Source organism: Oncorhynchus mykiss, chromosome 11 (assembly GCF_057628025.1).
Source record: "Oncorhynchus mykiss isolate SJ-2025 chromosome 11, ASM5762802v1, whole genome shotgun sequence".
Taxonomy (NCBI): domain Eukaryota; kingdom Metazoa; phylum Chordata; class Actinopteri; order Salmoniformes; family Salmonidae; genus Oncorhynchus; species Oncorhynchus mykiss.
This window is the reverse complement of record NC_143032.1, coordinates 46,847,946-46,861,045: the sequence shown is the minus strand read 5'-3', so window position 1 is coordinate 46,861,045 and position 13,100 is coordinate 46,847,946. Positions and strand designations below refer to the sequence as shown.

At 38.3% G+C, this 13,100-nt stretch overlaps 1 protein-coding gene across 1 annotated transcript; it reads right to left on the bottom strand.

The window, feature by feature from the left end:
- Positions 1-478: 478 nt before the first annotated feature.
- On the bottom strand, positions 479-4,372 carry LOC110535730 (uncharacterized). The gene is made up of 4 exons (XM_021620938.3): positions 4,057-4,372; positions 3,680-3,742; positions 2,788-2,850; positions 479-1,606 (listed from the first exon to the last, which is right to left on the bottom strand). The coding sequence occupies exons 1-4, from the start codon at positions 4,268-4,270 to the stop codon at positions 1,455-1,457; spliced, it is 492 nt and encodes a 163-aa protein (XP_021476613.3). The 5' UTR covers positions 4,271-4,372; the 3' UTR covers positions 479-1,454.
- Positions 4,373-13,100: the final 8,728 nt, after the last annotated feature.

Below are 13,100 nucleotides of genomic sequence, written 5' to 3'. Positions count from 1 at the left end.
ATACAGGACCCGAGGGGCAGCAGGTAGCCTACAGTGGTTAAGAGCGTTGGGGCAAGTAACTGAAAGGTCGCTGGTTCGCATACCCGAGCTGATTAGTTGAAAAATTGGTTGATGTGCCGTTGAGCATGCTCCTGTAAGTCACTATGGATAAGAGCCTCAGCTAAATGACCTAAGTGTAAAAATTTAACAAAAATGAAATATCTAGAAATATCTCATCACACAATCGAGCTGTGGTTATGCATCTATATCTTGTTTCCAGTAACTACCATTTCACCTTTCATTAGAAAACCAAAGAAACATTAACCACATTTTCCCACTACCATTGAGTCTTGGCTCCACACCTGCATCGGAACAAGCAAACAGGTTGAAAACAGAGAATAAGAGATCTTATGACCTTATTGTTCCGCTTCTTAAATTATTAAATAAAATACATTTTCACAAAAAATAATAGATGATCTTATAGTAAAGAAATACAATGTTTTGGGGTTTTTAAGTAACTTTTATTTTCTATTCTGGTGACAGTTTCCTCATACAAAACAGTACAGTTGAACCACGAAGGCAGCGATTCTTAAACCCATCCCTATGTGAAAGGATATGCTTCTTTTGAGAAACACTGCTCACTAGATAGGCCCTCTTACGCAAGGAAAATATCACTCTTTAAACAAGCCTTATCAATGTAAAAAAGCACAAATTAATGATTTCTCTCATTTAGCATTTTGTCTGCTCAATAAGCAGTCAGAATATAGTTCTTTAAAGTAAAATAAAAGCTGGATTTTATTATTAATTGTAATTTAATTAAATAATTGAAAAAATACTATGTTAAAAAACATACTATAATTTCTTAAAAATATATATACTACGTTTCATTACACACATGACAACATACTAAATATTATTTTGGATAATGATACATATTTAGAACTCATGGGCATGCATATTCAATAATAAAATATTTTGATAGATTTAATATTTAGATAAATATGTTGTGTAATTTCCCACTATGACAGATAATGCAGGGCAACATTCATTAAACAATCTACATTTTAACCATAAGGATCTACCTTAAAGATAAGTCCTATCCTTAATTTTCTGAAAACCTTAATTGAATCTTTATTCAAGTGTCTGCAGTGTGTAGCTCCCGCAATCATCAAAAGTAAAATGTGATATTAATTTAAATGTTAAGGAGGGAAACACAATATACTCAATTTAAATGTTGTGCAATTAATGTCATAATTGGCAGTTGAAGTAATTGGAAATACAAATGAAATGTTCTGCAATTAATGTCATAATTAGCTATTGAAGTGTAAATCTATGGCTCACGATATTTTAGCATTTAAAAAATAAAGCAGGAAAAAAATAAAAGGAACACAAATGAAATCTGAGACCACAATGGGGTGTAAAATCCTTGTTGTTCCCAGCCCACTACAACTCTATCCATACTGGGGCATATCCTTTCAGTGAATGGGTCTACTGGTGCTGGGTCTACTTCCCAGGTTCCTGTTGTGCAGCAGGAGAGAGAGCGCACAGCAGTACACCATGCTCTTCACGATCATCACTGTGTAAACCAGAGAGGCCAGGTTGAGACTGCATGTCGACTGGAAGGAATCTGGGGAATAGAAAATAGTATAGGCCGGGATTTTAGCCAATGGTTTTATTTTAATATAGTCCAGTATTCTTTTGTTTTTTGTTTGCTGTCATCTTGTTTCTTTCTATTTCTATCTAAAGGCACTGGTTCAGTCTGCTTTCGACCAGACATTGGATGAATTCGCCTTTCAGCAGGACAATAACCTAAAACATGGTTCCTGTTACGATAAACTAGGAGTGGTGGGTGGGATCAGGCGCAGAGTGCAGGGTACAGTCGTTTGTCAATTTTATTACCGGCGCAACAAAAACGATCACGCCAACACACAGGGCGTATACAAGTTACCAGTCTAAACAACAGGACAAAAATAGTCCGGAGAATAAAGACACGAAAAAATAACACCATCCAACACAGAGTAACAAGAAACAAGCCCGCACAAATACCCAGCGGGCCTAGTGCCCTTAAATAGCTTACAAACAAACCCTAATAAAAAACAGGTGTACCCAATTACCCAATAACCAAAAACAAACGGAAAGGGAATCGATGGCAGCTAATAGGCCGGTGACGATGACCGCCGAGCACCGCCCGAACAGGAAGAGGCACCATCTTCGGCGAGGTTCGTGACAGTTCCAAATCTCCACTGGAGTTGCTTACCAAGAAGACAGTGAATGTTCCTGAGTGGCCGAGTTACATTTTTGACTTAAGTCTGCTTAAATAATCTATGGCAATACCTGAAAATAGTTGTGTGGCAATGATCAACAACCAATTTTGATAAAGCTTGAAGAATTTTGAAAAGAATAATGGGCAAATGTTGCACAATCCAAGTGTGGGAAGCTCTTAGAAACGTACCCAGAAAAAAAGGTGATGTATTGACTCAGGGGTTTGAATGCTAATCAAGGTATATTAGTGCCGCTAATCAAGGTATATTAGTGCCATATGTTCCATTATTTTTTTGGGACCAATGTTGAACATTTTCTTCCACTTTGACATTACAGATTATTTGGTGTAGATAATTTGACATAAAAATTACAATTAAATCAATTTTAATCCCACTTTATAACCCAACATAATGTGGAAAATACTTTCTGAATGCACTGTAAATCTGTTAATTGATCCAGCCACTCATCATGTATATATTTTTTTCCTTTTCCAATTTTTGTTTTTGAATATACCCCAACCCTGCATGAAATCCACATAAATTTTACCGTTTGTAGCTTGCAGAGCAGTTGGTGCAGCCTTTGTGGATGGCGGAGCTTCAGTTGGATCCTCTGAGTATGAGATGGAAAAAGCATTATCAGAGAATTATCTACCGTCAGACATAATTAATACAACAATATCAGCCATGACATATCTCTGTTTCTGCAGTTATTGCCAGCGTTTTTGTTGGAGATTATGTTGGGGAGAATAGTTACGCAAAAAAAGTTGATTACAAAAAGGTGATTACAAAACCAACAACACAACATTCCTATGCAATTAACAAGTGTAAGTCCACATTACTATGTACATTATTTGTTTTACTTTGAGAAGGTGATATGCCATTTTTAGATGCTTGAACACATGATACTCATGTAAATATATCACATAAACATACAAGTATACTAAACATTAGGAACACCTTTATAATATTGAGTTACACCCCCCTCTAAAAGGTGTCGAAAGTGTTCCACAGGGATGCTAGCCCATGTTGACTCCAATGCTTCCCACAGTTGTCAAGTTGGCTGGATGTCCTTTGGGTGGACCATTCTTGATACACACGGGAGCGTGAAAAACCCTGCAGCGTTGCAGTTCTTGACACAAACCGTTGAGCATGGCAGCTACTTCCATACCAAGTTCAAAGGCACTTACATATTTTGTTTGTCCATTCACCCTATGAATAGCAGACATACAAAATCCATGTCTCAAGGCTTGAAAATCCTTCAATAACCTGTCTCCTCACCTTGATCTACACTGATTGAAGTGGATTTAACAAGTACCATCAATAAGGGATCAAAGGATTCGCCTGTGTTGTGGAAAGAGCAGGTGTTCTTAATGTTTTGGATACATGATTTTTGTGTTTGAATTGACTCCAACCTTGCATTAAATACACATCAATCTTACCACAGGTAACATGCAGAGTGGTTGGTGCAGCCATGGTGGTTGGAGGAGCTTCAGTTGGTTCCTCTGAGAATGACATGGAAAAATATCATATTAAATCATATTTATCAGAGCATTTATGTAGGCTAAATGTCACAGATAATAGTTATTCAAAAAAGGTGATTTGTTTAAACTTGAGATATTAACTTGCGAAACTATGCAATTACCAATTTTTATGGACTTTCTTCTTTACTTTGAAAAGGTAATATGCCATTTTTTACATGGTTGAATACATTATAGCTTACTTATAAATATATTCAATTGATACATATTACATGAATAATGATGTATGAAAAATATAACACATGCTAATGTCAAACTATTTAAATTACTGGCTTTACCTTTTGGTATGTCAACATCTTGAGAGCGCCCTTGATGCTCCACAGAACAGATGTATTTGTTCTTGTACGTCTTCTCTTTATCAATGATGATCATACTTGTCGTCCACCCTTCCTCCCTCTGCACCAGCTCTTCCATCTCTGCTTTGGGCACCTCCATTGTTCGGACGTTTGTATCCACCATCTTCCAAGAAATCTTGACCAAGTCTGGAAACATGTCTCTAGCCAGACATAGCAGGGTGGTTTTCCTGTTCGGCTCAGGTTTGGACACTTGGTAGACCGTCACTTTTGGTTTTTGTACATGATTGTCTGATTTTAAAGAGACACAATAACATTTACAGTCGTCTTGAAATGGACATCACACTCAAGTTTTCATACTTCAGATGTAGTCTGTTGTCAAGATGAATTGTGATGTACCACACCATTTGTTGTATATCCAGCTTACTGTCTATATTCCATTAAACAATAAATTACATACATAAATTACATGTACCAACTCATTCTATTTTTCATATCAACTGTCCTTTCTGGAATATCGTATTTCAATATCACTCAATTAATACGATTCTTAGCTAAGTAAACAGTCAAACATTCTTACCCCATATAAAATTACTTTACATTTATATCACACATTTAACTGAGGGTGTATATCTCTAAGATTATAGCATGCAATATACTGCAAATTGTGCATGTGGCTTTATTGAAAGTAATTGCAAACTCTCAAAAAATATTTATTTATTTTCTAACGTGAGTTGATCACACACAGTGCATATTTGTGAAGCGATACTTCAGGATGTTTCCTCAATTATTTGGGAAATTGATTAGGCATATTCATTATTAATGTCTATTGCCAAAAATCAGATGAATGGATCTCTTACCTGTCACATGAAGTCTTATACCAGAGCCAAATAAAAGTACATACACAGTAAAAATTCCCTTGACAAAAAGTAGTCCTCATTGTGTCTTGTCAGGGCTTGTGTTAACTGGACAATTAACTGTACAATGGTTGACCAGTTAAGATAATTTCATTTTCCCCATAATAAGGTATAATAATAATAATAAGGTATAATTTCCAAGGATATCATCAGAACACAATCATCCCTTATAATCCTTATAGATGCACTATGCAGAAATTGCTCTGCCATATCCTGGCTAAAAATTCTAAAAGTTTGCCTAATTTCAGTTTATGTGACAAAAAAGCAAGTATAGTGTGGAGAATCATTGTTCCATCTAAACCGCTGTAAATATATTTTTCATTACCAAAAATATTGTATCAGTTATATGAAGCTGGTGTACAAAACCGAAAGTAAAAGAAGCAAAAAGAAAACGTAAGCATGGGGAAGCAAAGAAAAGGTGCACATAGAACAGATCTACCCCAAAATAGACTTGCATTCAATCAGAATTACTGGTCTATAACTCACAATTCTATGTGAATTTTGTCAGGTCATCCATAAGTTACATATTGCAGCTTTAAGAGGCTAACTTTTGTGTTTAACTTAGCTAACATATGGAATTGTTGTAAGATGGTATGTATGGCCTCTTTAGGTACCAAAATATTTACAGCACCAGTCAAAAGTTTGGACACACCTACTCATTCCAGGGTTTTTCTTTAATTTTACAACTTTCTACATTGTAGAATAATAGTGAAGCCATCAAACTATGAAAAAGCTGTAGTCAAGGCAAATGGTGGCTACTTTGAAAAATCTTTAACACTTCTTTTGGTTACTACATGATTTGATTATGTGCTATTTCATAGTTTTCGATGTCTTCACTATTATTCTACAATGTAGAAAATAGTAAAAATAAAGAAAACCCCTTGAATGAGTAGGTGTGTTCAAACATTTGACTGGTACTGTATATGTAAATACATAATTTGATGAAATCTTTAATTTGGCCTTACTGCTTTTAGCCCAGAGAAATGCAAAGAATAACATATTCATACATGGATAAACAGATATATTTTTTTTAACTATCAAAATAAATGTTTTAAAGTGTGTGTCTTATATCTGTGAGATATTAGAAAGATCAGGAAATTATTTATATAGAATTGTTTATACGTATAAAAAAATGGCACTCAACTACTTCCTTATCTACAGTGCTTCCATAATTTGTTTTAACTGCTACCTTCAGACAAGTCTTGTGGGTGTCCTAGAGCAAAACAAACGACATGTATGTGTTCCATGTATGTCTTCACCTTTCCACAAAGGGGTCATTAGTGTTTAGCCCAAACTGTATGGATGTTTTCATGAAAATACCTATTTCATGGATGTCTCATGGTCTTACAAACATAGCTGTAACTTAGCCACCTTCCACCACAGATGTGACATGAGACACAAAAAAATCTGTAGCTTAAATTGACAGATTTTCATGGGGATCTTTTTTATGCTAATTGGATTCCGCGGGGGTGTGGACATTGACTCTAGGGGGTTGAATTCCCTCCCTTAGCCTACTTCTGCCCTACTTCTGCCTACTCCTGCATGTTGCGTCTGAATGGTTTGGGCAACACAGTAATACACTACATATTCAAAAGTATGTGGACACACCTTCAAATGAATTGTTTCTGCAATTTCAGTCACACCCGTTGCTGGCAGGTGTATAAAATCAAGCATACAGCTATGCAATCTCCATGGACAAACATTGGCAGTAGAATGGCCTTACTGAAGAGCTCACTGACTTGAACGTGGTACCTTCAGAGGATGCCGCCTTTCCAAAAAGTCAGCTCATCAAATTTCTGCCCTGCTAGAGCTGTCCCAGTCAACTGTAAGTGCTGTTATTCTGAAGCGGAAACGTCTGGGAGCAACAACAGCTCAGCCATGAAGTGGTAGGCCACACAAGCTCACAGAACGGGTGTGCTGTCTGTCCTCGGTTGCAACACTCACTACCTGTCACAGTTTCTGTGTTATTTGATTGTTGTTTCCTTAGATTACCGCTGAAGGGCACCCTTACCTTGTTTTCTAGTTTCCAGGTCACCCTCATTATTACTTATTGGATTCACATGGGTTTAATTACCTTCTCTGTTCACCTGGTTGCCTTGTTATTTAGGTTTCTCATTTGGCCTGTATCTTTGCTTAGGTCTCATGGTTTTTTTGTGTGCTCTTGTCCGGTTGCCTTGTTTTTGTTGTGACTCTAAGTAAATGTTCTGGATTTACCCTTGAGTTCGTACTAGCAGTATTGTTACAGCAGACCTAAGCCAATGATGGACCCAGCAGAGATTTCTCAGTCTTCCGAGGGACATTCCAAACTCCACCATTTACGGTCGGCTTTCACCCACCATGGAACTGTGATTGGTTGCCATGAGGCGCGGCTGCAGACATTGTCGGGTGATTTAATAACTTGTGTGCACTCTGCAGACAGGACAGGCGGAAGCAACGGTAGCTGCACCTGTGGCTGTTCCTAATCCTCCACTCCCTACCAGCTCAGCGTCTTCCTCCCTTCGGGAGCATCATCTCCCGACACCGGAGCACTATGAGGGGCATCCTGGAAGTGTCGTGGGTTCCTGCTCCAATGCTTGCTGGCCTTCGAGCTGCAGGCATCAACGTTTCCCACTGAGCGTTCACGAGTGGCATACGTCATCTCCTTCTCTCAGGGTGGGCTCTGGCCTGGGCCACGGCCATATGGGAGCAGCAATCAGACATTTGTCTTAATTGGCAAAGCTTCACCCAGGAGATGAAGAGGGTTTTTGATCACCCTTCAGTGCCAGGAACGCTGCTAAAAGACTCATTGCACTTCGGCAGGGCAGCCGGAGCATAGCTGATTACGCCATTGACTTTCGGACGCTTGCCGCTAAGAGTAGTTGGAATACAGAGGCGCTTCACTCAGCCTTTCTGAACGGACTCAAGTTCTCAAGGATGAACTAGCTTCCCGGGATAACCCTGACACTCTGGATGAAATTACCGTTCTGGCCATCCGGTTGAGGGGTTCTTTGTTTTTTCCACTGCCTTATGCTGCATCTGCTTGTCCTGTACCACGTCAGAGTTCTCAATTCGGCTCTGGTTCTCCTTCAGAGGAGCAGATGAATTTGGGGCGCACAAGACTTTCCACTCTAGAGAAAAGGCGCAGGATTAACGAGCAACGTTGTCTTTACAATGTACATGAAATGCTTCAGTCTGGTTTTAGAGCCCATCATAGCACTGATACTGCACTCGTGAAGGTGGGTAAATTACCTTTAAATGTCGTCAGACCAAGGCTCTGCATATGTCCTCGTGCTCCTAGGTTTGTCCTCTGACAAATCAACTGTACATTTTCACTACATATTTTACCTCTTGCTGATATCATTAGGAAACGTAATGTTAACTTTCACTGCTATGCAGATGATACACAGCTGTACATTTCAATGAAACATGGTTAAGCCCTAAAATTGCCCTCCCTGGAAGCCTGTGTTTCAGGCAAGGAGGGCATTAATCAGATAGGCAACAAAGAGACAAAAGATAACCCTGAAGGAGCTGCAAAGCTCCACAGCGGAGATTGTAGTATCTGTCCATCGGACCACTTTAAGCCGTGGACAGAGTGGACAGAAAAAAAGCAATTTCTTAAAGAAAGAAATAAGCAAACATGTTTGGTGTTCAAATGGCATGTGGGAGACTCCCCAAACATATGGAAGAATGTACTCTGTTTAGATGAGACTAAAATTGTCATTTTTGTCCGTCAAGGAAAACGCTATGTGTGGCGCAAACCCAACACATCTCATCCCCCCCTTGCAGGGCGCCAAATACAAATCAACAGAAATCTCATAAATCAAATTTCTCAAACATACAAGTATTGGGCACCATTTTAAAGATAACATTCTCATTAATCCAGCCACAGTATCTGATTAAAAAAATGCTTTACAGCGAAAGCTCCACAAACAATTATGTTAGGTCACCACCAAGCCACAGAAAAACCCAGCCATTTTTTCCAGCCAAAGAGAGTCACAAAAAGCACAAATAGAAATAAAATGAATCACTAACCTTTGATGATCTTCATCAGATGACACTCATAGGACTTCATGTTACACAATACATGTATGTTTTGTTCGATAAAGTGCATATTTATATAAAATATCCAATTTTACATTGGCGCGTTACATTCACTAGTTCTAAAACATGCAGTGATTGTGCAGAGAGCCACATGAATTCACATAAATACTCATTATAAATGTTGATTAAAATTCAAGTGTTATGCATGGAACTTTAGATACACTTCTCCTTAATGCAACCTTCCATCATTTATATCCAAATAGCTTCTTTTGTTACGGCGTTTGGTAAACAAATCCAAACCCGCGTTCAGGTCCAGTCGGACGAAAAGTTAAAAAAGTTATATTACAGGTCGAAGAAACTTGTCAAACTAAGTATAGATTAAATCTTTAGGATATTTTTATCATAAATGTTCCAACCGGAGAAATCCATTGTCTGTAGAAAAGTAATGGAACAAGAGATACCTCTCATGTGAACGCGCGTGACTGAGAACGAGGCTGCTGCCAGACCCCTTAGTCAAACAGCTCTCATTCGCTCCCACTTCACAATGGAAGCCTGAAACAACGTTCTAAAGACAGTTGACATCTAGTGGAAGCCTTAGGAAGTGCAACATAACCCATTATACTCACAGACATCATTCAAACTGTTTTAGAAACTTCAGAGTGTTTTCTATCCAATACTAATAATAATATGCATATAATAGCATCTGGGACTGAGTAGGAGGCAGTTTAATCTGGGCACGCTATTCATCCAAAAGTGAAAATGTTATCCCAAATAAGTTAAGTACCTGAAACACAATCAATATTGCTTATCCATGGGTATTGTCAGCCAGGACCAAACTATGACTGGGCGTTCGATTCTGTTTCCACCGTGCCTAAGGAAACCCCTTAGCCGTCCTATATTCACGGTATAGCCAGATAGCACACAAACCTCTGCCCAACCTCTCCACATGATGTATGAGGGACACATCAGGAAGATGCCGTTTAGACAGTATTTGCTAATTGGCAAGGCATCGCTCTGATACATTAAGGAATCCTTTTAGAATAGCATTTAACTTTGGATTTGAAGAAGACACTCCACTCTAACCTCTGATTATTTCACTTTCTGTGGTGCATTTTATCTTCATGAATTCACAGCTTGATTAAAACCACAGAGTTTTTGAACAGGCTGTGTGGATCAGTTCTCACTGTGGGTTGACGAGTCCCAGCAGGCACAGAAGTAGGTGGCAGAATGGGACACTGTAACTGACTGGATCTTCAGATTACAGTTCTTACTTTGTCTCATGGCTGAGAATTCACCTTTTTGAGGATGGTTGTAATCTGAATAGACAGTGCAGGAACCACTTTGTATGCGGAGGATCAGAATGAAAGGTTCTCCCTCCTTCTTCTGGTACCAGTAGACATAATTGCAATTCTGATCAATGTTTTGGCAGCTGAAGATGACAGGCTGTCCCTGTTTCCTAATCAATGTCATCTTATTGTCCAATTTCTGTCCTGCCACTGACACTGCAATGACAAAATGGCAACACACTGAGACAAAAATACATTAGCAGAAGTTAAAAGAAATTATGTGTCCACAATATTTGCATCAATCATAGATTTAAATTCAGACAGAGACACTACTTTCCTCCAGCCATTTCCAGTTGCTCAATGACCAGGGTGCACTGTACAATTTTTTTACATTTTATGTGATGGACAAACACTTACTTAAATAAAGTGAGTAAAGAATGACAACAGAGCCTAGAGACATTTCTATGATGATTCTGATGTGTCTTCTATTGAACCTGAAAATAATTGTGTGCAGTTGGAGCAGAGACGAAGATGTGAGGTGAAACACTGTCACTCAGGCATTGTGGTTTCTAACTGCTCCTCAAATCTGATGCCACTTCCTGTGGTTGTTGACAAGGGCTATGTTCCATTGATATTATCAACTTCCTCCCAAAGTGTGCACTTGTTCACTTCCTTTTACTGATTTGAAAGAAATATGGTGGACATGCCACTAGACCTTGCTTCCACCTATCCAATGCTTGTGGGAAGTAGTGAAAATAGATATTGGAACGTACCAATTCAATCTATAAATTCAACCATTCAAGTATTTTTTTTACCAGATTTATGAATACTACTCAGCTAAGTGATACATTCCAGGTCCTCTTAACAAAATGTTTTGATGTAGACCTCTATGTACAAATCCCAGATTGCTCCCTTAACCCATCAGAGTCTAAGCCATGTCTAAGTCGGGGAAGGGGGCGGGGGGGGGGGGGGTTCTACTAAGTTATAAGTAATTATTCTAAGTATCATTTAGCTATTTGATTTTGAATTTTAAGACCCCTTGAAGTATAAAAACAAGTTTAATTATTTGATGAAAAATCATTTTGGGCCTTACTGCTATTACAAACGCATTGAATTACATTTTCACTACATGGAACAAAACATAGTCCCCCCAAAATATCAAAATGAAGTTTGTTCTGAAGTGTCTCTCCTATATCTGAGAGATTTATGAAAGATCAGTAAAAAAACGTGTTTTATTTTATTTTATGTTGGAAGATCGGCTGTAGCGACTTTAGATGTTTGGTCTGACAAACACCACTCTAGCTCTGTCACCTTTCACGGGAGATGTGGAAGTGCGACATCGGCTGATGCGGTGGATTGAGCCAAAAAAACAGATATCTCTAGCTTAAACTAAAAAAACAAAATATTTTTGTTCATGCTAATTTGATTTCCACCAGGGTGCGGAATTCGACTCTAGGGGTTTAAAGAGACACTTCAGGATTTTCGCAATGAAACCCTTTATCTACTTCCTCAGAGTGAGACGAACTCATGGATACATTTTTTATCTTTGCGTGCAGTTTGAAGGAAGTTGATAAATAGCGTTACCTTCATTGCTAACTAGTGCAATGACTGGAAGTCTATGGTAACTTCTAGCATGCTAGTAGATATCGTAGACTTCCAGTCATTGCGCTAACGCTTGTAAACATTGACTCGTGAAACTAACTCTAACTTCCCTTATACTGGATGCAGAGACATACAAATGGTATCCATGAGTTCATCTCATGCTAAAGTAGATAAAGTGCTTTATTGACAGAATCCCAAAGTATCCCTTTAACTTCTTAAGGTATAGGGGGCAGCATTTTCACTTTTGGATAAATAGCATGCCCAATTTCAACTTCCTGCTACTCATGCCAAGAATATAAGATATGCATATTATTAATAGATTGGGATAGAAAACACTCTGAAGTTTCTAAAACTGTTTGAATCATGTCTGTGAGTATAACAGAACTTATGTAGTAGGCAAAACCCAGAGGACTAACCATTCAGAATAAAAAAAAATGTAGGTCTCTGTCTGTTCAGTGAGTTCTCATTGGGAAACGATATTTCTTAGGCACTTGTTTTCAGCTTCCACTGGATGTCACCAGTCTTTGGAATTTTGTTGAGGTTATTCCTTTGTGCAATGAAGAAGTACGGCGATCTAGGAAATGGGTAACACTGTTGAGAGTTGCGTAAGACTTGAAAAGTAGCGTTAGTTTCCTCTCATCCTCTATTGAAAACAGATAGACCCGTCTTCAATTTGATCGATTATTAACATTTAAAAATACCTAAAGTTGTATTACAAAAGTAGTTTGAAATGTTTTGGCAAAGTTTACAGGCAACTTTTGAGATATTTTGTAGTGACGTTGCGTAATTTGGAAGCTGTTATTTTCTGGATCAAACGCGCCAAGTAAATGGACATTTTGGATATTAATCGAACAAAAGGACCAATTGTGATGTTTATGGGACATATTGGAATGCCAACAAAGGAAGCTTGTCAAAGGTAAGGCATGTTTTATATTTTATTTCTGTGTTTTGTGTAGCGCCTGCAGGGTTGAAATAGGCTACTCTCTTTGTTTACTGTTGTGCTATCATCAGATAATTAGCATCTTATGCTTTCACCAAAAAGCCTTTTTAAAATCTGACATGTTGGCTGGATTCACAATTTGCCGCAAGCGTCCCCTATACCATAAGAAGCTAATAGATCAATAAGAAATAGATTTCCAAACCTCTGCCAATAACAGCTAATTTTCTATTTTCTATTTTCCCCTCCCCTCTCAGACCAGTCCCA

What these genes read in the sequence shown, in the direction of transcription:
- LOC110535730 (XM_021620938.3), bottom strand. Translation starts at nt 4,270, where the DNA reads ATGTTTCCAGACTTGGTCAAGATTTCTTGGAAGATGGTGGATACAAAC. An exon ending in AGATGTTGACATACCAAAAG is followed by an intron (nt 3,743 to 4,056) that starts GTAAAGCCAGTA and finishes TGTCATTCTCAG; the next exon opens with AGGAACCAACTGAAGCTCCT. An exon ending in CACTCTGCATGTTACCTGTG is followed by an intron (nt 2,851 to 3,679) that starts GTAAGATTGATG and finishes TCTCATACTCAG; the next exon opens with AGGATCCAACTGAAGCTCCG.